General features: G+C 42.2%; 1 protein-coding gene across 1 annotated transcript; it reads left to right on the forward strand.

The window, feature by feature from the left end:
• Positions 1-4,615: 4,615 nt before the first annotated feature.
• Positions 4,616-26,073, forward strand: LOC148140703 (putative G protein-coupled receptor 139). Its single transcript, XM_087979014.1, has 3 exons — positions 4,616-4,685; positions 9,815-10,716; positions 25,537-26,073. The coding sequence occupies exons 1-3, from the start codon at positions 4,616-4,618 to the stop codon at positions 26,071-26,073; spliced, it is 1,509 nt and encodes a 502-aa protein (XP_087835140.1).
• Positions 26,074-26,912: the final 839 nt, after the last annotated feature.

The following is a 26,912-nucleotide window of genomic DNA, read 5'->3' on the forward strand; positions in this document are numbered from 1 at the left end:
AATTCACGATGTCAACATTCTCTCTGTGCGAAAATATGTCATCGATTGTGTATTTGTTTTTCGAAAATACTTTGTACATTTCGAGTTTTGTAACAGGTGATTAGTATTCCAGAAAAAAAACGGAACCGAGGTAAAATCAAAAGTGTCAATCGAAATCTTTCGGCAAGCATATTTAACTTCATTGCCTTGTGAATATTGGAGAATGGAAGTATACACAGAACTAAATTCTTTTTACAAACAAAACCAAATCAGCAACACCCACAATCTTCCTGCAAGCAACAATAAAGTAAGAAGAAACAATAAAATGAGAATCTTAAAACGATACTGGGACTAAAAGTGATAGACAAATTAACCTGTTGCTTTAACTTCAACCTGTAAAAAGTATAGCCAAGATGTATACACACCAGTGAGAATACAATCAAAGCGTAGAACTAACATACGGAGCTGGAAACAATATTACTGACCTTGTGGTTTACAATTAACCAAAGATTTGCTATAGACGTGGCAATTGGTGATCACATTGTAGGAGGTGAAATGCTCAGCTAGCTTGTGGGGTGGAGGCACGGTGTAGTGGTGGGACGGTGGCAGTAGTTAGCGTGTGTTAGGGAAACCAGAATCTTTGAACAAAAGGCTTGGGACTTCTAATACCCAGAACACCAAAACCTGAGCAAAAGTGGCGCATCCGTGTTTGGAACTTTAAGAAGCAAAGCATACATCAGGATGTGGAATAATCTCCGAAGTTTAGCCTTCCACTCGGTGATTTGTATTACTTGTGGCCATACACAGAAGCCTCTTACACTGATTTCACTGTCAGTGACTCGGGCCGTATGTTCAAAACCCGACCTGGATAGTGACAAGAGAAATGTTTATATTGATCAATCTCAGGTATAAACTAGTACTTGATTGGCTAAATTGAACAGAGCAACAACAGATCACTCAACGCCAACTCGACAAGACCCGCACATATGACCTGATTGCACTCACACTGCTAATCTGGACCAAAGAATTGGCAGAAAGGTATACCGAAGGCAGAAGATGAACTATGCCTTTGGGTTGCAAGTGATGCAATGCCTGTAGATCTGGATGAATGATTCATGCAATGTGTAGTTGAATGAGATGAGATTAGAGCAGTCAATGTAACCGTTCATCCTCAGTAGTGAGTCTTTGAACTGTGGACTCATGTACAAGCACAATGGAAAATCCCAAAGAGGGCACGATTAATTAGACGAAAACGATTCTCTGGATTGTCAGCATACAGAATACGATCACAATATTGGCCTGGTCTGAATTTATTGTCCAAACCTTTTCCACTTTTTGAAAAGAAGCTCTACTATTTTGTAGTTTTGACTAAAATTTCAATCGTAAAAGGCGTGTAAAGTTTTGTCTTCTTCTGCTAAGAGAACTGAAGGATAAATTAAGTCCAGTAAGAATAATTGATTTTGTTGGAGTCATTGAATCTAAACTGGTGCCTGGATATAATATCCTTTCCTTGGAATCATACACGAAAAACAACAACATCATTTTCAAATATGCTCAAGGCTTTGATTTAATGTTTTGGTATTGATAAATTTATCCAACTGCCCAGCTATAATCAGGTACTCATTATTTACCTTCACATGACTTGAGTGATGTTTAATTGATCATAGCTATCTCCTGTCGGAGTCAAGCCATTTCTTGCCTTTCAGAAATATATAAAGCACGACTGATAAACAGAGATCTCACTACTGGGCAACTGTAATTAGATAGGGACAGAAATTTTTACTATATCCCTCGCCTGTGATGTATTCCAAATAACACACACACACACACACATAAAATGCAAGAAGAGGATTGCCACCTCCACCATGGCAATCTAAAAGTGTGGTGCTAGAAAAGCACAGCCAGTCGGGCAGCATCCGAGGGAAGCTGTCTGATCAGCTGGGCTTTTCCAGTACCACATTTATCGACTGTGATCTCCAGTATGTGCTGTCCTCACTTTCTCCCAGTTGATTATAACATTATTGCAAAGCCTCTTCCAAGGATGCCTCCCGTGAAGAAGTTCTCCTCCTCCCTCTACAAGGATCTCAGTGAGTCTCTCTCTTACTGTACCCCGTCGTCTTCTCTGCCCTGAAGCTCTTCAGCCATGTCGTGAACCAACCACCCTCTTCTCCCACCTGTCATCACCACTGCCCCCCCCCCCCCGTTACCTTCTTCTATCTATCGTATTCCCAGTTTACCGTCAGACACACACGCCCCTCCCCCCTTTTATCTCTCAGCCCCCTTTGGCCATCCTGAATTCCAGCATCTTCAGTCCACAGTTTCTCTACATCTATTAGAATACATTACACTGTACATTGCATTTTTCAGAGTGGAAGCAAACATTTGAACTGCCACGTGATATTCTCTTCTGCCTGGCCACACATGATTATTTCCACCAAGTCTTGTCTAATGATGTAGTCTCAGGCACAAGTGGGAACAGTATTCCACGACAGACTGCTTTATTCCTCGCATTAAAAATCCTATAAAGGTGATTTCGATTTCAATTTAAATTGCACGTTCTTGAATTCATTACATGTTATCTGATTAACTAGCAGGGTGAAATGGAACTCCTCTACTCTCAGATTTTCGACTACATTCCACCAATTTGCCTTCATTTTGAAGTCGCGATTATTTTTGTTTTTGCACAAACATTACTTGTTCTTGTCATTCACCTGAAGCTCAAACTGAACAATTGCACATGTGCTTACTGACAAAACATAGAGAAGGCAATGGCCATCAAGATATTTGTCTCTTCCTTCCTAAACATAATGAAAGTGAGGGGAACTAGGGCAGCTTCTGGTAAGTTCACAAAATAAATCTTAATATTCAGCATTTATTTCCTTACTAATTAATGGACGCAAGAAGAGAAATTAATGTGCAATAAACGTTCATCAGCAAAGTGATTACATAAAGGAATGATATAAATAATTGATCCAGAGCAACATTCTGAATCCTGCAACTCACGTTCACAAGGTATATTTCATCATCATTTTCCAATATGAATAATTCAATTTTACATGAAACAGAAACAATTCAAATCTCCATATCATCAAGGTGAAACCACCTCAAGATATGATATTGCAATTTACTGTAAACTTGATGACAACAATTTGATATAGTTATTGGTCTATGCAGTATTGATGCCGGGCGTTATTCTGTCTACACTGGATATTGCACCATCAAGTTATCAAACTTGAGAAACGGTTGGATTGTGTTATTTAGTTAACTCCATTCATTTCTCTTTGATATTCTTTCGGTTTGTAAGTAAGATGTTCTTTTCATTAAACAACATTTTGATTTAATTGATTCCCCAAAAAATACCCAAATAAAGCATTGAAACTTTGTGCAAATTCAACTTTTCTGCTTTAGTCTGAATACTGACACAATTACTATTGTCTCACCCGAGACTAAAGTTTGAAATTATTGTATCGAAACATAAATCTATCCTATCATTCTTTTAACCAAGTAAAGAGAAAGAAAGTCAAAACGTGTGGCGCTGGAAAAGCTCAGCAGGGCAGGCAGCATGAGAGAAGCAGGAGAGTCGACGTTTGAAGCATAATTCTGGATTAGTGGTGCTGGAAGAGCACAGCAGTTCAGGCAGCATCCGACGAGCAGTAAAAACGACGTTTCAAGCATAAGCCCTCCATCAGGAATGACCTGTTTTTTTTCCAGCGCCACACTTTTTGACTCTGATCTACAACATGCATAGTTCTCACTTTCCCTTTATGAGCAATGTAACTAGCTAAAAGCTTAAACCAGGCGAATTTTAAGAAGCATCACAAACATCTATTAAGGGATAGACGTGCAGCCCACATCAATGCAACGTAATCTAGGAACAGGGGACGTGTCAAAACAGGCGAGTAAAATGTCTCACTTTCAATTTTACTTCTCTCTTTCACTGTCAAGGATGTGTAGAACATTTGGAAGATGTTAATTTGAGGCACAAAAAAAAATCCAGTTGACTTTTGAGATGGATATTATCAACTTTACCTGAATTCATCTTCCTTATTTTCGATGAATATTAAACCAATCCCTATCTCCATATCCCGTCCATTGTCAGTTCATACCGAAACCAAACTCGCAGTTTTCCCTTATTGCATCAGATTACTGATTACGTATCATAATATGTCCCTCTATAGTTTATAAGGAGTCTTTGAATACATGAATCAGATAGCTTATTAAGCATGCATTATAGTGTACAAATTTATCAGAAAGTGGTGACTCTCGACCACTTAAACATGCACATCCATTAAATTATTTAAGCATTATTAATCTACTATTTAATACTTTTAGAATCAAGGGTTTGTCTTTTTTTGAGTGTAGGGATTAAAGTGTATTTCAGACGGTTGATCACATAAATTGACACTTTTAAATGAATTCGACTCATTAGACGAGGAACCATCTGATGTACTCATACTTCTTAAGCAGTAAATGCAAATACACCTGGGGGTAATGCGTTTGTTCAAAACACTGGCACTGATGTCAATCATTGTGTAATACTCGTTTCGTCAGATGAGGTGAAGTACAAAGGCAAGCTTAAAGTGATAACATTACATTTTGGTTTGTGAACTCAAGCAGTGAACATCACTATACGAACATGGCTCAACCTGTAATCATACAGGTGGAAAATATTTACTACCCTATTCTTGCAGTAGTTGGTATTCCTGGTAAGCATTTTATAATCATTTAAAATTTATGGTCAACTATGTTGAACAGGTGTACTTTTCCTTCGGTCGCTGATATGTTCTGTTTGCCTGGATGCGGTTGATGTTAATTACCATCATAAATCAAATTGGAAGAACACCCTGTATGTTGAAAATTCTGGATAGAATAATTTGCTTGGAAACACAGTTTCTTCTTCCTTTAAAAAAGTGATCTACAGTGCCTTCGTTTCATTTTTAGATTGTCTTTGTATTTTTAGAAGCAAGCACTGCGAAGATTAGAGATTTGATGTAGAATTCGAAGATGCTAGAATCATGCACGAATTCATCCAGTGTCTGTGTAGAAAGGCAAATCAAATAATTTTAGGGACAAATTTTGTGAATGTTGATTAACTAAAGGAATCAGTTTTACTGTGCACAGTATTGTATTTTGCCAACTTTTTTTTTACAAAATAAGAAAACGATTTATGTCATAAATATGGCAGGTTATTGTGTGGAATTATATATTTCTTTCTTATACATGAGGTTAGTTAGATTCGATTCGATGCATTAGAACATAGAACATAGAACATAGAACAATACAGCACAGAACAGGCCCTTCGGCCCACGATGTTGTGCCGAACTTCTAACCTAGATTAAGTACCCATCCATGTACCTATCCAAATGCCGCTTAAAGGTCGCCAATGATTCCGACTCCACCACTCCCACGGGCAGCGCATTCCATGCCCCCACCACTCTCTGGGTAAAGAACCCACCCCTGACATCTCCCCTATACCTTCCACCCTTCACCTTAAATTTATGTCCCCTTGTAACACTCTGTTGTACCCGGGGAAAAAGTTTCTGACTGTCTACTCTATCTATTCCTCTGATCATCTTATAAACCTCTATCAAGTCACCCCTCATCCTTCGCCGTTCCAACGAGAAAAGGCCGAGAACTCTCAACCTATCCTCGTACGACTTCCTCTCCATTCCAGGCAACATCCTGGTAAATCTTCTCTGCACCCTCTCCAAAGCTTTCACATCTTTCCTATAGTGAGGCGACCAGAACTGCACACAGTACTCCAACTGTGGCCTAACCAAAGTCCTGTACAGCTGCAACATCACTTCACGACTCTTGAATTCAATCCCTCTGCTAATGAACGATAATACTCCATAGGCCTTCTTACAAACTCTATCCACCTGAGTGGCAACCTTCAAAGATCTATGTACATAGACCCCAAGATCCCTCTGTTCCTCCACCTGACTAAGAACCCTACCATTAACCCTGTATTCCGCATTCTTATTTGTTCTTCCAAAATGGACAACCTCACACTTGGCAGGGTTGAACTCCATCTGCCACTCCTCAGCCCAGCTCTGCATCATATCTAAGTCCCTCTGCAGCCGACAACAGCCCTCCTCACTGTCCACAACTCCACCTATCTTCGTATCATCTGCAAATTTACTGACCCACCCTTCGACTCCCTCATCTAAGTCATTAATAAAAATTACAAACAGCAGAGGACCCATAACTGATCCCTGCGGAACTCCACTTGTAACTGGGCTCCAGGCTGAATATTTACCATCTACCACCACTCTCTGCCTTCGACCGGTTAGCCAGTTTTCTATCCAATTGGCCAAATTTCCCTCTATCCCATGCCTCCTGACTTTCTGCATAAGCCTACCATGGGGAACCTTATCAACTGCCTTACCAAAATCCATGTACACTACATCCACTGCTCTTCCCTCATCCACATGCTTGGTCACCTCCTCGAAGAATTCAATAAGACTTGTAAGGCAAGACCTACCCTTCACAAATCCGTGCTGGCTGTCCCTAATCAAGCAGTGTCTTTCCAGATACTCATAAATCCTATCCCTCAGTACCCTTTCCATTACTTTGCCTACCACAGAAGTAAGACTAACAGGCCTGTAATTCCCGGGGTTATCCCTATTCCCTTTTTTGAACAGGGGCACAACATTCGCTACTCTCCAGTCCCCTGGTACCACCCCCGTTGCCAGTGAAGACGACAAGATCATTGCCAGCGGTTCTGCAATTTCCTCTCTTGCTTCCCACATAATCCTAGGATATATCCCGTCAGGCCCGGGGGACTTGTCTATCCTCAAGTTGTTCAAAATGTCCAACACATCTTCCTTTCTAACAGGTATCTCTTCTAGCTTACCAGTCCATTTCACACTCTCCTCTTCTACAATACGGTCCCTCTCGTTCATAAATACTGAAGCGAAGTACTTGTTCAAGACCTCTCCTATCTCTTCCGACTCAATACACAGTCTCCCACTACTGTCCTTGATCGGACCTACCCTCGTTCTCGTCATTCTCAGGTTTCTCACATACGCATAAAATGCATTGGTGTTATCCTTGATCCTATCCGCCAACGATTTTTCATGCCCTCTCTTAGCTCTCCTAATCCCTTTCTTCAGGTCCCTTCTGGCTATTCTGTATCCCTCCACTGCTCTGTCTGAATCCTGTTTCCTCAACCTTATGTAAGCCTCCTTCTTCCTCTTTACCAGACATTCAACCTCTCTCGTCAACCAAGGCTCCCTCACACGACCATTTCTTTCCTGCCTGATAGGTACATATATATCATGGACACGTCGTATCTGCTCTTTGAAAAAGTTCCACATTTCCACCACATCCTTCCCTGACAGCCTATGCTCCCAACGTATGCTCCTCAAATCCTGCCTTACAGCATCGTAATTTCCCTTCCCCCAATTATAAAATCTACCTTGTTGTGCGCACCTATCTCTCTCCATAACCAAGGTGAAAGTCACAGAATTGTGGTCACCATCACCAAAATGTTCACCCACTAACAAGCCCACCACTTGTCCCGGTTCATTACCGAGTACCAAATCCAATATGGCCTCCCCTCTGGTTGGACAATCTGCATACTGCGTTAGAAAAGCTTCCTGGACACACTGCACAAACACCGCCCCATCCAATCTACTTGATCTAAAGAGCTTCCAATCAATATTTGGGAAGTTGAAGTCGCCCATGACTACGACCCTGTGGCTTCTGCACCTTTCCAAAATCTGTTTCCCAATCTGTTTCTCCACATCTCTGCTGCTATTGGGGGGCCTATAGTAAACACCCAACAAGGTGACTGCACCTTCCCTATTTCTGACTTCAGCCCATACTACCTCCAGAGGCAGATCCCCCTCAAACTTCCTTTCTGCAGCCGTTATACCATTTCTAATTAGCAATGCCACCCCCCCTCCTTTTTTCCCACCCTCCCTAATCTTACTGAAACACCTGTAACCAGGAACCTCCAACAGCCATTCCTGTCCCACATCTATCCACGTTTTCGTGATGGCCACAACATCGTAGTCCCAGGTACCGATCCACGCCTTAAGTTCACCCACCTTATTTCTGATACTCCTTGCGTTGATGTATACGCACTTGAGCCCATCTCTGTGTCCGCTAGTAGTCCCTGTCAGTGCTACCTTCTCCACAGCCCCCCTACAGTCTTGGGCATCCTGACAAACAGCTAACCTACTTGCTGGACTACAAGTCCGGATCCCATCCCCCTGCCAAATTAGTTTAAACCCCCCCGAAGAGTGCTAGCAAACCTACCCCCCAGGATATTGGTGCCCTTCTGGTTCAGGTGCAACCCGTCCTGTTTGTACAGGTCCCACCTTCCCCAGAATGCAGTCCAATTGTCCAAATATCTTAAGCCCTCCCTCCTACACCAGCCTTGCAGCCACGTGTTCAACTGCACTCTCTCCCTATTCTTTGCCTCACTGTCACGTGGCACCGGCAACAACCCAGAGATGACGACTCTGTCTGTCCTAGCTTTTAGCTTCCAGCCTAACTCCTTGAGCTCTTGAATGACCTCCCCACCCCTCTTCCTACCTATGTCGTTGGTGCCAATGTGCACCACGACTTCTGGCTGCACACCCTCCCCCTTAAGGATTCTGAAGACACGGTCTGAGACGTCTCGGACCCTAGCACCCGGGAGGCAACAAACCATCCGTGAGTCTCGCCCATGTCCACAGAACCGCCTGTCCGTCCCTTAACATTTCCTTCAGCGTATGCTTATGGAAATCAGTTCCACGTTTTGAATATGCTTTGTTTAATAACATTTCCCTTTAATTCACGAACAAATGGTGTAATGTTTTTCCATTTGGATACCCTTTATGCTTGTGCACCTGAGTGGTTATTTTATGATCTCCTGAACTGTCTCCATACTTCTCTCTTCGATTTCGATTTCCAGTGGGAAAGGACCCTATAAATACCTGTTGATGGATACAGTCTGTTAATTCAGTTTCGCTCTCCAAATAACATAAATGTTTGCAATGCCTCCTTTATGTTACAATCTTGATGAGACAAATGCTGTTCGCAGTATTCTAATATTAGTGTTATAACACATCATGTTACTTTGATATAAAACATGGATTTAAATACATCTATCGACATGTAGTAATGAAACCTTGGGATTATTTGGGACATTTTAGCTTTTTTAGTGCGTCGCTTCTTTAATGAACTATGCATCCATTCCACTTTATCCACTTGTACCACACATTGTTTTGGCATTAAATTTCTAAAAGGCACATTACAATTTTATTTTTCCTGCAAAGATGTGCTATGTCACACACACCTGTATGGAACTTCTGTATTCGTACCCATTGTATAAGTCTATTAAAGTAACCTTTGGATTTCCTCCTTGTATAAGATGACCCCACAATTTTAGCATTTTTAAAAATTTGCTTAATTGAATGTGCAAAGAGTAGATACTACTTGTATCAGGCAAGCCATTTTGAAATATTTGATCGACTTTCCTGCCAATGATGTGAATCAAAAGAAACGACAAAGTTTTGTGTCAGCACAACCTTGGAACAGAAACTCCTTTTCACACCTCAGCCAACCCACCCAATGTAGAAATTAGAACATGCCAACTTACTGAAGACTGTCATGAACAGTCAACCCTTTATTTCAGAGTGCAGCAATTTTATTCCCTGCAGCCGTGAAGCGTGATAATACTGAATGGAAGTGAAACATCACGAGGTGACTTGTTTTCCAACAATCCCTCGCTGGCGAGTACCAACAGAAACAGCGCACGATATTTGGAACAGAAAATTGTAAATTGATTGATCATCCTCAAACTATAGGCAGTGTTAACAAATATATTTTTTTCGGTTCGCAGCAAATCTGATGGCAATTGTAATTCTCTCCCGCGGACGTTGTGAGCTCTCCAAATGCATCACCACATATCTCGTGGCCATGGCGGTGGCAGATCTGTCTGTGCTGGTATTTGAAGTAACGCTCTACGAGATTAAAGATTCGTATTTTCCGTATTCATTCCTAAACTACACTTCAGTTTGCCGTCTGAACCTTGTCCTGGGCTTTGTTTGTGTCGATTGTTCTGTGTGGTTGACTGTCGCATTCACCGTTGATAGGTTTGTTGCTATTTGTTGTCAGAAGCTACAAAGAAACTACTGCACAACTAAAACTGCAACAACAGTGATAGTCGTGGTGTGTTGTTTGAGCACCTTGCAGAGCGCTCCCATTTATTTTACATATGAAGCCCGTGAAATAATTGATGACATCTCATGGTCTTGTATTGCAAAAGCAAGCTTTTATTCCTTACCAATGTGGGTTGCATTTCTGTGGATTGAAACTATTCTCACCCCAGCTTTGCCGTTTGTTTTAATATTTTTGTTCAATGCATTGACTGTCAGGAGTATTTTACAGGCAAATAAAGTAAGAAGCGGTGTTATTGGAAAGAACAAATTTCAGAATTACAATGATCCGGTGATAGAGAACCGAAGGAAATCAATTATTTTATTGCTTGCTATTTCTGGCAGCTTTTTGCTTTTGTGGAGTCTGACGCTCGTGTCTTACCTTTGGATACAATTTGCTGACGTATCTTTTTTAGAGACAAATTACAACAATCCGTTTACTATTCTTGAACAATCTGGATATATTCTTAAGGCCACGAGTAGCTGTATAAACACGTTTATTTATGCATTTACCCAGCGCAAATTCAGAGAGGAAATGAAGAACACAATTACGCATCCGGTGACTCTAATCATGCATTCGTGTAAGGTAGATTGAATAAAGTACTGTGAAGAAGCAAGCACATTTTGTCAAAACTTTTAATATTTCACTCATCAGTATAATGTGGAGTAAATGTTAAGATCAAGTGAAACTGACATTCGTGCTCTATGAGTGGGGGTTTCTTACAGTTTAACAAATGGACTCTATTAGTAGATGTATGATCATGGACTATGCACTGAGTCGACGATGACCATAATTAATAGACAATTTTTGTTTGCCTCTTAAATCACGTAAGATGACATTGAATAGTCAAGGAAATCCTTTGAGATCTGAATCAGATAATCGCTTTATCCTTTATTATTGTATTAAAACAGTCACATTGTTATCTATGTTATTTCTCACTGCAGATATCCCAGCCATGTTTATTAATATATGGACCTTCCTGTGTCCACAAATGACTTTCAAACATCATCACTTTCTTTGGAAACGCCTCTACCAAATGAGAGTACACTTATGAAACAATCAACACCCTCCTCTTATACAGCATAAATGGTGTTCTTTTTTTTACTTTATTATTTCGCAACGTAAAAATCTTTGTCTTGTTTCAGCAATACTCTGGCTTTGTACTATAAATTGCATATCTAAATGAAATAACGACTTTATTATTAATCTTGACAATTTAAGAAAGTGAGGATGGAACGAAGTGCATGTTAAGATGTATTCCAATTAGCTTTTCTATTCCTTGAGCGTTAAGCAATGCAATATCAGACATGGTCTTCGATTTGTAATTCTTTTGTTGACATGCGTTGCAAATGGGAGTTCAACGATGAACATGTCCCACCGTACTGTCCCTCCAAATGCGTCCAAATAATATGAATTAAATGGTAAATTTTCAGTCCAATCTGCTCTGGAAATTCTTCAACTCAGCTGATTCGAATGGAGCAATTTCTTCTTCGTATGTTCACCAGTACGTTCTTTTTCCTTTCTCTTTTTTTTAACCAGTATCAATACATCAAGCGGAATTGAGTATACTTAGCTGGTAAAGCAGGGTGTGGGCTTTAAAGTCGTAGGTAACATACTCTAAAGAAGAGAAACACCCATGCTACAGACGACTACAGATTTAAACTACCTGAATAAGATTCATTTTTAAGACGTAACTATGTGTTTTCATTTAAAATCATTACTGGGGCATTTTGATAGTGGAGCTTTAGAAAACACACGGGGCAGTTAGTGGCTAAACTTGTTTATATGCCAAATAGCATCGGCAACAAATGATAGACAGTCTTCTCTGAGATTTCGTACAACCAAAGCGTCAGATCTGAACTCAACAGTCCTGCCACATAAGAACATAAGAACTAAGAGAAGGAATAAGTCATCCGGCCCTTCGAGCCTATTCTGCCACTCACTTCGTTCGTGGATAAACTTTGCATGGACTATGCTCCACTTATCCGCATACTCATCGTATCCCTTAATTCCTTCATTTTTCAAAAATGTATCCACCATAGCTTTACTGAAGTAGCGTCAATTACACCCTTGGGCAAGGTAGTCCATAAATTAACAACCCTCTGGGTGAAGAAATTCCTTCTCAATCCAATCCTAAATCTGCTCCCTCTCATCTCGAGGCTCTGCGCTCTTACCCTTTCTTCACCTCCCAGTGGAAACATTCTCATACTTCAATTTTATCGATTCACTTAATCTTATGTTTCCATAAGATCCCCCGTCGTTTTTCTGAACTCTATTGAATATATGCCACTCTACAAGGTCTCTCCTTATAATCTAATTTATCAACTCTGGAATCACCGAGAGAATCTCCTCCAGTGCCAGTACATCCTTTGTTTTGAAGTAAGAAGACGAAAACTGCACACAGTACTCCAGGTGTGGCCTCACTAACACCTTGTACAGCTGCAACATTACGACTCTGCTTTTACACACAATCCCTTTAGCAATGAAGGACAAACATAAAATTGGCAACCTAATTACTTGTTGTACCTGCAGACGAACCTTCTGCGATTCATGCACCACAGCACCCAGGTCCCTCTGCATAGCAGCATGCTTCACCTTTTTAACATTCAACTAATAATCTTTTTTACTGTTACTTCTGCCAAAATGTATGACTTCAAATTTATTAACATTATATTCCATCTGCTAGACGTTTGCTCAGTCACTCAATCTATGTATGTTCCTCTGCAATGTTTCCCAGTCGTCTGCAAACTTTCCTCAGCCATTCACCTTAGTGTCATCTGCAAACCTTGACATCGTGTATGTGGTCCCCAACCGCAAATCAGCTGTATAATTTGTAAATAATTGCAGTCCCAACATCGAGCCCTGAGGCACACGACTAGTCACCTATTGTCAACTAGATTTGCATTCATTTATGGAGAAGGGCTTTTGCCCGAAATGTCGATTTCGCTGCTCCTTGGATGCTGTCTGAACTGCTGTGCTCTTCCAGTACCACTAATCCAGAATCTTGTTTCCAGCATCTGCAGTCACTGTTTTTACCTTGCATTCATTTATCCCCACTCTTCGCTTCCTTATTGTCAACCAATCCTCTATCCATGATAATAATTTATCCCAAACTCCATGCGTCCTTATCTAATGCAGCAGCCTCTTGTGCAGCACCTTATCGAAGGCCTTTTGGAAATCTAAGTAAACCACACCCACTCGGTCCCAATTGTCTAACTTTCTCGCAATGTCTTCATAGAATTCCAGAAAATTTGCCAAGCCTGACCTGCCGTTCATGAAGCCATGCTACTTCTGTCCAACGGGACAATTTCCTTCGAGATGCCCTGCCATTTCTTCCTTGATAATAGACTTAAGCATCTTACCCACTACAGAAGTGAAGCGAACTGGTCTACAATTCCCTATCTTTTTTCTACCTCCCTTTTTAAACAGTGACATCAATTTGCTGATTTTCAATCTGCTGGATCTGCCCTGGAGTCCAGGGAATTTTGGAAAATTACAACCTGTGCACCTGCTATTTCTCCCACCATCTATTTTCGTACCCTGTGATGCATTCCATCAAGACCTGGAGATGTATCTGTCCTTAGTTCCAGTAGCTTGCCCAACACGAGCTCTTCCATATTAATGATAGTTTCCATGCCCTCACCCCCCTTCATCTCTTCGTCACTTAGTGGCATGTTTTTAGTATCCTTCATTGTGAAGACCAATGCAAAATACCAGTTCATTGTCTTGGCCACTTCATCATGTCCCACAACTAACATTTACTTTTGCCACTTTTTTTCGTTTTATGTATTTATAGATACCTTTGCTATCCATCTTATATTCTGTGCTAGTTTTTTCTCATGATTTATCTTACTTTTCTTTATTCTTGTTTTTTTGTTGATTTCTGTTAAACTTTAAAGTTTTCTAAATCTTCTAGTTTCATGCTGCTTTTGGCCAATTTGTATGCATTCTCTTTCAATTTGACAGCATGCCTTATTTCCGTCAACAACCATGGCAGATTACCTCTCTTCTTACAGTCCTTCCTTTTCACCGGAATGAGCTTTTCCTGAGGACTTTGAAAAAATTCTTTGGAAGTCCTCACTGCTCTTCAACTGTCCCGCCATAAAATATTTGTTTCTCGTCAACATTAGCCAAGTCCGCCCTCATTCTATTTTCTTCAAACACAGGACCCCAGTATTGGATTTTATCTTCACACTCTCCAGCTGTATTCGAAATTCAACCATACGGTGATCACATCTTCCAAGAAGATTCTTAACTATGAGGTCATTAATTAATCCTGTCTCATTAAACAGGACGAGATCTAGGATAGCTTGGTCCCTTGTCGGTTCTATTATAGAGTGTTCAAGAAATCTATCACGGATTCACTCAATGACCTCACTCTCACAGCAACGCTGATCGAGCTGAGTCGACCAATCTACATGCAGGTTAAAATCCGACATGATAACAGCCAAACCATTTTTGCAGGCATCAGTTATGTCTTTGTTTATTGCCTGACTCAATGTGACATTATTATTTGGTGGCCAACACATTATGCCTCTGAGTACGCTTTCCTTCTTAGAATTTCTAATTTTCACCCAAATGCATTCAACCTCATTCTGCATCGACCCTATGTTATCTCTCAACAACGCTCTAATGTCGTCTTTGAATGTCAGAGCTGCTCCACCTCCCTTACATTACAGTCTATCCTTCTGAATAGTCTTGTACCTTTGGATATTTAACTCTCAGTCGTGACCATTCTGTAATGGCTACCAAATCACTTGCATTTGCGATGATTTGTGCCGTTAACTCATCAACCTTGTTACGAATGCTCTGAGCATTGAGGTCAAGCGCCTTTATGCTATCTTTAGCACCGTCATGATTCACAACATCTCTAACATCTCCTGAATTGTCGATCCATTTTGCTTCTTTCATTGTCCGCCCTTAACGTAAACCCTTCTGCATGCATGCGACCTGCTGTTTACCTTTTTATTTATTATAATACTTCCTGCCGCTTTCCCGTTCGCTTCCACCCAACTCACAAGGTTAAAGTCGAGAGTGTGATGCTTGAAAAGCACAACAGGTCAGGAAGCATCCGAAGAGCAGGAGAATCGATGTTTCAGGGAAGAGCTGTTCATCAGGAAGGTTCTGGCCCCAAACGTCAATTCTGCTGTTCCTTGGATGCTGCCTGACCTGCTGTGCTTTTCCTGCACCACACTCTCGACTCTGATCTCCAGGATCGCCAGTCCTCACTTTCTCACAGGTTTAAAGCACTCGCGATCAACCTATTTTTCCTTTTCAATTCAGGTGGAGAGCATCCCATTGGATCAGATGCCTTGGATTCCAAAATTGACGCAAATACCCCATGAAAGTAACCCCATTTTCCCAAGCCATTTCCTTTGCCTCGTGTTTGCTTCACAAATGTTCTTATCCCTAAGCTGATTTGATCATGGCTCGGTCAGTAATACAGAGATTATGACCCTCAAGGACATGTTCCTTACTTTTGTTCCTTGTGCTTCAAAATTCAAGGATCCCTTTTTCTCCTTCACATGTGGAGCAAGAATCTCATACCTTGAATAAGGACAAAAGCAGAGGCTCCTCCACTGCTGAACTCAGAAATCCACACCCCTCCGACATGCCTTGCTTGCAATCACACCCTGTTGTTCCTGATTATTACCTGAATTTGACTCACTTAATCTGCCAGATGTGACTGCCTCCTGATGCAAAGCATCCAAGTAAATCTCCGCCTCCCGGATGTGCTGCAGTGTTTGAAGCTCAGATTCGAGATCATCAACACTGAACCAAACCTCTTCCAGCAGCCAACATTTGCTGCAAATGTGATCACTGCCGTTCACAATGGGATTGGACAGCTCCAACATCATACAGCTACATCACATCATCTGGCAATCCATATCTTCTTAGTTACTTCATTTATACCAATTTATGATCTAAATAATTTCTAGTACTTCTCTACTATGGTCTAATTCAAAAAACCGATTAATAGATAATTACAAAAATGCAAGCAAATTTTTAAACAATCACATAGTACAGAAGAAAAAAAAAGAAAAGCCTTACCTCATCAACTAAACACAAGTTAGAGGAGGAGGTAGGCTGGGAAAAACTGCACATGTGGTGTCTTGGGTTCAGCCGCTGCCCAATTAAATTCCTGGCGGCTCCATGGCCTTCGGTGCCTTCAACATCGAGTTGGTGAAAATTAAACACTTCACTGGAAGTAGAGGCTCCACACATTTTCCCATGCTCAATGCTGGAAGAGCCCAACACAACAATGTAAAAGGTACAGCTGAAGCATTCTCTACAACATTCAGCTTGGTGCGCTGAATGGATAGTCCACCTCGGCCTTGCAGATATTCCCAGCATAGCAGTTAGCAGTCCTCAAGCATTTAAATTCTCTCCAATTGATATCAAGAAACAGATAGAGACACTGGATACTGTAAAGGATATGGTCCACACCACCATTCCTTCAAATGTACTGAAGACTTGTGTTCCAGAAATTCCCATGCCTAGAGTTCTTCTGGTACATTTAAAACATGCTCTCAAACTGACATGGGAAATTGTCTCGGTATGCTCTGTATACAAAAAGAAAAACTTGAGTACAAATCGAAGCTGGCCAATTACTGTTCCTTCAGTCTCCTTTTGATCATCTGTAAAGTGATGAAAGGTGTCATCACCAGTGCTATAAATCAGTACTTGTACAGTGATAACCTGCTCAGTGATGCGCAGTTTCGCTTCCACTCAAGCCACTCAGATCCTGACCACAGTCCTGCCTTGTTTCAAACGTGGACAAAAGAGCTGAATTCCAGGATGAGGTGAGAGTCACCGACCTTTATATCGAGGATGTATTGAACCGAGCGTGGCAGTAAGAATCCCTCACAAAACTGCAATTCGTGTGCATCGGGAAGCAAACGGTCTGCTGGTTGCAATTATATATGGCACATGGACAGATGGTTTTGGATGTTGCAGGTTAGCCACCTCAGCTCCAGGTCATCAGTGCAGGAGTTCCTCAGGGCAGTGTCTGCTTCATCAATTAATTTCTCTCCAACATATCACCAGGAGTAGGATGTTCACCAACCATTGCATAAGGCTCTACACCATTCGTGACTCCCATAAGATGATGCAATCAATGTTCAAAAGCAAAAAAAAAAGCGTCTGGATATTCTCCAGACAAATGATAATTTATTCATGCCACAGAAATCCAAGAGAATCTTCAATAACTGACTGTTTAGCCCCTGCCCCCAACATTCAATTACCTTATCATCACTGAATCATGGGATCCCTCCAATGCAGAAAAGAGACCATTTGGCCCATTGCATGTAAACTGACTGTCCAACGAGTCATATGTGCATTATCCCGAATTTCTCATGGTTAACCCACCCAGCCTGCCCATCCTTGGCTCAACTGAGTATGGACAATCTAACTAATTTGCACGAATTTGGAACATGGGAGGAAACTGGAGCATCAGATGGTAATCCATACAGATATGGCGAGACTGCGTAAAGTTCACCCCAATAGTGAATTGAGGCCAGCTGCCTGGCAGTATGCAATAGCAGTGGTAACCACTGAGCCACTTTCCGATCCCTTGCTGAATCTCCCAGTATCCATGATCTGTGGGTTACCTTTCACTTATGCCACAAAAGCAGGTCAGAGGGTAGGAATACTGCAGCGAGTAACTGACCGCCTGTCTCGCTAAATCTGTAAATATGTAAAAGGCACAAATCAGGAATATTCAGCCTGGAGCCCAGTTACAAGTGGAGTTCCGCAGGGATCAGTTCTGGGTCCTCTGCTGTTTGTAATTTTTATTAATGACTTAGATGAGGGAGTCGAAGGGTGGGTCAGTAAATTTGCAGATGATACAAAGATAGGTGGAGTTGTGGACAGTGAGGAGGGCTGTTGTCGGCTGCAGAGGGACTTAGATATGATGCAGAGCTGGGCTGAGGAGTGGCAGATGGAGTTCAACCCTGCCAAGTGTGAGGTTGTCCATTTTGGAAGAACAAATAAGAATGCGGAATACAGGGTTAATGGTAGGGTTCTTAGTCAGGTGGAGGAACAGAGGGATCTTGGGGTCTATGTACATAGATCTTTGAAGGTTGCCACTCAGGTGGATAGAGTTTGTAAGAAGGCCTATGGAGTATTATCGTTCATTAGCAGAGGGATTGAATTCAAGAGTCGTGAAGTGATGTTGCAGCTGTACAGGACTTTGGTTAGGCCACAGTTGGAGTACTGTGTGCAGTTCTGGTCGCCTCACTTTAGGAAAGATGTGGAAGTTTTGGAGAGGGTGCAGAGAAGATTTACCAGGATGTTGCCTGGAATGGAGAGGAAGTCGTACGAGGATAGGTTGAGAGTTCTCGGCCTTTTCTCGTTGGAATGGCGAAGGATGAGGGGTGACTTGATAGAGGTTTACAAGATGATCAGAGGAATAGATAGAGTAGACAGTCAGAAACTTTTTCCCCGAGTTCAACAGAGTGTTACAAGGGGACATAAATTTAAGGTGAAGAGTGGAAGGTATAGGGGAGATGTCAGGGGTGGGTTCTTTACCCAGAGAGTGGTGGGGGCATGGAATGCGCTGCCCGTGGGAGTGGTAGAGTCGGAATCATTGGCGACCTTTAAGCGGCATTTGGATAGGTACATGGATGGGTACTTAATCTAGGTTAGAAGTTCGGCACAACATCGTGGGCCGAAGGGCCTGTTCTGTGCTGTATTGTTCTATGTTCTATGTTCTATGATGGATTATGCTCCACTAGCATGGGTGGGTGCAGCTCCAACAACACTCAAGAAGCTTGATGCTATTCCAGACAAAGTAGTTCACTCGATTGGCTGGGACCGTCCACTTCCTCCACTACCTATGCTCATGGACAGTCGTGTGTCCTAAGAACACTGCACAAGTTCACTGAACCTCCCCAGACAGCACGTTTCAAGCGCATACCAATTTTTATTTAGATGGATAAGGGGGACAGGCACATGGGAGCGCCACAACCACCAAGATTCCCTCCATTATGTTGCTGTTGCTCGATAAATTCATGGAACTCCCCCCTTTGCGCCATTGTGATTCAAGCTACAACATTTGGTTTCAGAGGACAATTCACCAATACATTCTCACGGGCAACTTGGGACAGGCAATAAATTCTTTCCAGCCAGGGGCACCCACGACCCAAGAATGAATAAAAACGTGAGACGATGAATGAGAAAATTGCTCGATCAATGCAGCTGTCTATTTACCTTGTTCATTGATACTGTCATTTGCTATGATCATCTCTTTTGCATCTTTTTCTATTCATCCGATAGCATTTGAAATCTGGTAGATTCAGCTGCTATTCCTGTCCATCGCTGAAGCAATTAATAGCTATTACATCAAAATCCCATGTTTCCAAACATGCCCTGAATTCATCAGCTTTACCTGGAAGGCACCTTACATTGCAAAAATGAAGTTTAATTCATCAGTACGACTTCGTTATCTGACTTGCTCTTGTTTGTCATTTCTTATTAACTTGTTGCTTTCAGAATCAAAACTGTTCTCACGTAATTACCCATTTATACTGGAAGTTAGAATCCCTCCATCTTCTCTCTCCAATAGTTTAGCGTTTCCCTGAGTAGGATTAGCAATTCTTCCTGCAAGGATAATGGACAAATTCCAGTAGAGGTGAAAGCCGCCTTTTTTGAACAAGTCTTTTCGACCCCAGAAAACATCCAAATGATCCAAGAACCCGAATTCCTGAAAATTACACCTAATCTTCGGCAACTGATTTATCTCCATTAACTTTTTACTGTTTTCCTCGTTTGAGCTTGTCAGTGGGAAAGCTACATTTGAGGTTCTTTGTTTTAATATTCTACCTAACTTTTTTATATTCACTCTGTAATATCTTAATCTTTTCCCTAACAATGCCATTCCAACCAATGTGTGCAATAACTTCTGGTTTCTCACTCTCCCCTTTAACAACATGCTTGAAACGTTTTGAGGTATCCTTAATCCTGGCACCAAGAAAACAGCATATTATCCGAGGTTCACACTCACTGCAGCAGAATCTCTTGCCTGTTCCCTTGACAAGACAGAACCTAAAAATTGCTGTTTCAAATGCTGTCAAAGCCCGCCTCACATAAATTTTGTGCCCAATTCATCACAGTCTCTTCCATTTTCTTCTGAGAGATTATGCTTTTCAACAGTACTCAAAACTGACTATCTATTGAGATAAAAATAGTGACAGCAGACATTTGAATTACCTTCTTATCTTTCCTAACAGTCACCCACTGATCTGATTGATACTGCTGTCTATTCAGCTGTGGGCAGCACGGTGGCACAGTGGTTAGTACTGCTGCTTCACAGCGTCAGAGACCCGGGTTCAATACCCGCCTCAGGCGATTCACTGTGTGGAGTTTGCACATTCTCCCCGTGTCTGCGTGGGTTTCCTCCGGGTGCTCCGGTTTCCTCCCACAGTCCAAAGATGTGCAGGTCAGGTGAATTTGCCATGCGAAATTGCCTGTAGTGTTAGGTAAGGGGTAAATGTAGGGGTATGGGTGGGTTGCGCTTCGGCGGGGCGGTGTGGACTTGTTGGGCCGAAGGGCCTGTTTCCACACTGTAAGTAATCTAATCTAATCTAATCTAATTCACTTACAGTCATAAAGTCATAGGCAAGTACAGCAGGGAAACAGATCCTTCAGTCCAACATGTCCATGCCGACCAGAAACCTTAGCTAATTTAACCTTATTTGCCAACACTTAGCCCATATTCCTCTAAAATCTTCTGATTCATATACCCGTTCAGATGCCATTTTAATGTTGAAACTCTACCAGCCTTTACCACGTCCTTCGGCTGTTTAATCCATGCATGCACCGCCCTCTGTTTGAAAAAGTTGCCTCCTTCTAAAATTTTTCTCCTCTCAACTTAAATATTTGCCCTCTATTTCTGGACTCTCTCACCGCAGGGAAACGACCTTGTACATTTACCATAACAATGCCCGTTATGAATTTATAAATCTCTGTAAGGTCACTCCTCAGCCTCCGATGCTCCTGCCAAAATTTCCTTCCAATAAGAGGTAAACCAGAATTATACACAATAATTCCAAAAGAGAGGTGTTAGTATATTTTTTTTGAAAAAAAACATGGTATTAATTTTAAAGAGCATGGAACGATTGTAGTAAATAGAAAACTTAGATCTGCACGCAGGAGCTCGCAAGGAGTTGACCATATCCTGGTGCATCTCGCTGCTAGACCTCGTCAGCTTCCTGGAGAAGTGGCTCCTGAAGTTCCTCGGTCTGGAGTTGGAGTCAGGCCTGTTGATTGTGGAGCGGGCCCACTGGATTGCAATGAGCAGGGCCTGGTTGGATCAACGCCCCAACGCGCTCCCAGTGTGTTGCCTGCATCATAAAGAAAAACACTTAGTGATTGAAACAACAAGAAGACTGCAAAGAGATTCACAGGCTTTAATGTGCAAATTACCAAGTTTAGTGAGTTTTTAGGACTTCTCAGGGGCCCTAATTAAGGAAAGGGCGTTTGACAAAGTTAAGAGTAAATTTCCTGTTGCGTTTCGCTCATGAAGGGGCGGCATATCATTTTGATCCTGCAGAAAAGGTGAAGGTCTTTGTGAATTCTCCGAATTAAAGGACTCAGGTCGGGGTGTTGGGGGAGCAGCATCGTTACAGACATTGATGTGGGTTTTTTTTAGTTGCCCCTTCTTTTCCCCTCTCTTCCCCCCGTTTTTTTTAGTGGTTATCGGCATTCTCAGTAATGCCTTGCTATAAAACCGGAATTATTTCATGTATCGGTGGGTTGTTATTATCTGGGTTTTTTTCTTTAACTGCTGTACTTTTGTTTGTGGATTGGGGTTGGCTATACATGTGGTTAAGATAAGTGTGTGTGAGCGTGTACGTTTGTGTGTGTGGGTGGGGCTGCAGTGGTTGGGTATCCTTTGTTAATTCTCAGAATGTAAATAACAAGTTTTCTTCATTTGTGAATTGCCTGTGGCAAGGGCACGGCATTGGGATGGTAGCAAGGTTTGGTGAGGAGTGCCCCCTCTGGGCAAAGGGGGAGATCTCTAGTGACTTGGGGTTTTTTGGGTGCTTGCTTCAGTTAAATGTCGTGATTAGTTTTTTTTGTTGTAGTAGTTTTTTTAATCGGAGTAGTGTTTAGCCTTTATGCAGTTAATGTTTTGTCCCTCGCACATCTGAAACTGCAGCGGGGTTGGGGGGGGGGGGCGGGGGGGTTAGGTAGTGGGTGGGAGAGGGGTGGTGTGGTTATGACATGATATTCTTCTCCTCCTTTAGCTCTAACACAAATGAGTGTCTCTTCTGATTAGAAGGAACTTCCTATTCCAGTTAACTGAACAAATTAAGGAGGAACATGGACGGTTCATCATTCTTAATGGTCTAAGACATGGAGAAGAGTATGGCTTCCTGAATGTGTATTGTCCGCCGACACATGCTCTTAAATTTCTAATTATACAGTCACTAAATTAATGAGTCTTGGGGTGCACTGCATGATCATAGGAGGGGTTTTAATTGCCTAATACATCCCGCGGTTGACAGGGTGCCAAGAGGCCCAGAAAATATGCCCGCACAACCTAAGCAGGTGTGTATGTGTTTGAGGAGTTGGGATTAGTGAATGTGCGGAGGCATCTCCACCCTAATGGAAGAGACTTTACTATCGATTCCAACCCGCACAAGTGCCATACGTGAATTCACATTTTTTTAATATAATCAGATTGTTCGGACAAAACATTGGCGTGCAAAATTGGGGATATCACTATCTAAAACTTCCACCAGTGTATTTAGATGTTAAAATCAAGGGTGGTGGAATGGATGCACGGCATCCTGGTAAGGGACAGCAAATTCTTTGAGCACATCACAAGAGAGTTCAGGGCCTTCTGCGAAAGCAACTCGGATACAGCCAGTAATCCGGCAATAATTTGGGAGGCCACTAAGTCACATCTATGAGGCCGAGTTATTTCGAATTCAATGACTTGAAGGAGGCAGAGGGAGTAGCAACAACGGATGCAGGAGACCCGGCGGCAGACACCTGAGGAAGTATAATATAATGGGCCCTCTTTTGTCAAGCTGCAGAAGGGCACGGCCCTCTGGGCCGTCCTTGACTCACTGCACACACAGGAGGCAATAAAAGAGGTCTTCGTTGCAAAAAAAAGACGGTTTGAATTTGGAGATAAGACAGGTAGATATCTGGCACATCTGGCGTGAAAGAAAAATGCTTCCTAATCTATTACTTGTGTTAGAGAGAAGATTGGCACGGTTACCTTTGAGTTGAAGAAGATCAGTGTTGGATTTTGGGAATACTTCACAGAGGTATATCGGTTGGAGGGAGGGAAACACGTTGCATCGAGGATGCAGGCCTTTTTTGAGAACCTGGGCCTCCCCAGTATAAATGCATAACAGATTTACCTGTTGAATGCGCCAATGACAGTGCAGGAAGTACAGAAAGTAATAAAGCAACTCGAGGATGGCAACGCCCCAGCACCAGATGGATTCCCAAGTGAATTCTATGAGGAATCCAATAATATGCTGATTGAGCCCCTTCTGGGGATATATAGCTATTCATATGCACAGGATTTTCTGCTCCTTCTCTTCGGGAGGCTAATCTCTCTCTCATTTTAAAGAAGGGGAAAGCCCCCCCCATGAATGTGCTTCATACAGACTAGTTTCACTGTTGAATGTAGGTATTAATATTCTTTTCAAGATGCTGGCCCGAAGGTTGGAAAAAATGTTGCCCCACAGTATAAAAGAAGATATGGTGGGTTTTGGCAAGGGCCGTAGATCCTTCAACAATATCAGGAGGGTACTGAACATAATGCAGGTGTGCCAGGAAAGATTGATCCGCGGGTTTGGCTGTCTCCGTTGATGCAGAAAAGGCATCTGAATGGATAGAATGGCCGGACATGTTTGGAGTCGGAGAGCACTTTAGTTTGGCAGGATGCTTTTCCATATGGGTGCCAGTATTGTCTAATGATCATGAGATGACGGTCATTATAACCAGCACTAAGTCAGATAACTTTAATATGAGCAGAGGTAGTCGACTGGGGTGTCCTCTTTCACCGCTGGTATTTACCTTGACAATTGCGCTGTTAGTTGAGGCTATCAGGAGGGATCCTGAAATAGTGGCCAGGGATGGGAATGGGGGTGTGTAAGAATTCTCTATACGCTGATGACGTCCTTTTTTTGGCCAATCCGGAGGAGTCTGTTCCTATATTAATTTAAACAATTAATTTATTTGGTAGTTTTTTGGTCTATAAAATCAATTTTACAAAATCGGAAGCAATGACACTCTGGCGCCATATGAGCCCTGTGTAAAGTTTTTGCATCGCCTGCGCTGTGTGACATACTGAAATTTTCCTTACATTTTCCCGTATATCTTCCCCTGCCTCCAATGAGATATTATTGGTGGTGCCTGAACTCACGGATGGAATGCAGTTCCTGTTCAGATGGCCGTCAAAAGGTTTTCTGTACTTGGGAATGTTTATTACTCCTGCCTTCCACCAGCTGCGTAAAACTATCTATGTTCAACTATTGGAGATGATAAAACAGGATTTGCAGCAGTGGGTGCGATTATTGTTATTCAATTAGATTCAGTGTGGAAACAGGCCCTTTGGCCCAACAAGTCCACACCGACCCGCCAAAGCGCAAACCATCCAGACCCCATTCTCCTACATTTACTCCTTAACCTTACACTCCGGGCAATTTAGCTCGGCCAATTCAACTAACCTGCGCACCTTTGGACTGTGGGAGGAAACCGGAGCACCCGGACGAAACCCAAACAGACACGGGGAGAATATGCAAACTCAACAGTCAGCCGCCTGAGGGCGGTAACTGAACCTGGGTCTCCGCCGCTATGAGGCAGCAGTTCTAACCACCCATGGTTATCACAGTTAGGCCGAATAGCCCCGATTAAAATGAATGTTCTTCCTCGTCTGTTGTACCCTATGAGAGTGCTTCCGTTGTTGCTACCTCTACGAGTAGTTTGGAGGCTAGATTCTTGTATTTGGCGTTGCAGATGACCTCTAATTAAACTTACTAAATTGTAGCTTTCACAGTGTGTGGGAGGTGTCGCCTTCCAGACTTGAAGAGATATTCAATAAGTGCCCTGTTAGCTGACTAGATATGAGGGAATTCAGAGTGGATTTGGCTTGATGTTGAAGCCTCAATGAAATCCGTGACGAAGCAGTGTAAGAGTCCAAACATTTTAAATTCGGTGACACCCTGGAGGATAATGAGGCAAGACGAGGGCAATTGGCGAATGAGTTCGCTATTTACCCCGTTGGTTGGAGATTTATACCTGGGGAAATGGACTCCGGCTTTAAGTTATGGGATAATAATGGAATCTCCTGACGAGGAAATTTATTTGAGGGGGAGGACTTTCAGCCAGCTCAGTGAGAAATTTAAATTGTTCAATGGAGACCTTTTCCAATACTTTCAGATAAGGGATTATATGCAGAGGAAGAGGAAGATTGCACTCCTGGCTCAATTTTACAAGTCAGACGTGGAGAAAATAGTGCTCCGGTGTCCGGGCGCTCTTTCAGGTAGTACTTTGTTTTATTTACAGGAAGGACGTGCTTTAGCGAATGTAGATGGACTCTGTGGGATGTGGAATCAAGAGCTCGGAGAAGATATCTCATTGGAGGCATGGGAAGATATATGGGAAAATGTAAAGAAAATTTCAGTATGTCACACAACGCGGGCGATGCAATTGAAAACTTTACACAGAGCTCATATGGCACCAGAGAGGCGAGCTCAGTTCAAACGAAGATCATCACCAGGGTTACTGAAATTTAAACTGAGTATAGGCAATGTTACACACTGCTACTGGTCATGCTGTAAGATCCAGACATACTGGAGTACTATAGTAAGGGAGCTGAAGGACATCCTGGAAATTGAAGTTAAAGTGGATCCGATATTTCTTTTTCTGGGGTTGCCAAATTTGCCCTCTCTGGAGGAACACGTGGAGAACTGGTGATGTTATGACTACAAATATAAGCTGCCCGAATACGATTGGTTTTAAAATGTAATTATGTGTTTTGCTCTTAAACTTATTCACTGAAACATTTCCCTATGAGAGCTTTCAAAAAGTCATAAAGCAATGGGCTCCTAAAAGTGTTTATATGTAAAACGGTGTGCACAGTAAGTGAGAAACATTCATATCTCAGCTCACAGTCCAGTCAGATTCAATTGTGGACAATTAACAAATCACTGGAAGGTGAATCTCCATAAACATCCCCACACTCAACGATGGAAGAGCTCAACGTTTCAGTGCAAAAGGTCAGGTTGAAACATTTACAGCAATGTTCAGCCGAGTGGATAACAGACCTTCATCTCGGAGAAGTATCCCCAGCATCGCAGATATCAGTCTTCATCCAATTCAATTCTCTACAAACGGTTAGAGGCACTGGAAACCGTTAAGGCTATGCGCCAAGACAAAATTCTGTCAATAGTACTGAATTCATGTACTCCAGAAATAGCTGCTCACATAGGCAAGCTCAACTTGTACACGAGATACATGGCATTTATCTGACAGTGTGGAAAATTGCCCACGCATGTCCCATAAACAAAGAAACAGGACATGCATAACATCAGAATGCACAGCTGCACCTATCTACTCTTGACCATCAGTAAAATGATGGAAGGTCTCGTCAGGAGTGCTCAACAGTAACTTGCTCAGTGGCGCCCAGCTTGCTTTCCATCAGGGCCACTCAACTCCACTCATGGTTCACAAATTGACAAAAATAATTGAATTTCAGTGGTGAGGTTAGAGAGAGACAGGCATTGACATCAAGACTGCTTTCAACCGACTGTGGC

Source organism: Chiloscyllium plagiosum, unplaced genomic scaffold, assembly GCF_037043375.1.
Source record: "Chiloscyllium plagiosum isolate Xiang-an unplaced genomic scaffold, Cpla_swu_hap1 HiC_scaffold_35, whole genome shotgun sequence".
Lineage (NCBI taxonomy): Eukaryota > Metazoa > Chordata > Chondrichthyes > Orectolobiformes > Hemiscylliidae > Chiloscyllium > Chiloscyllium plagiosum.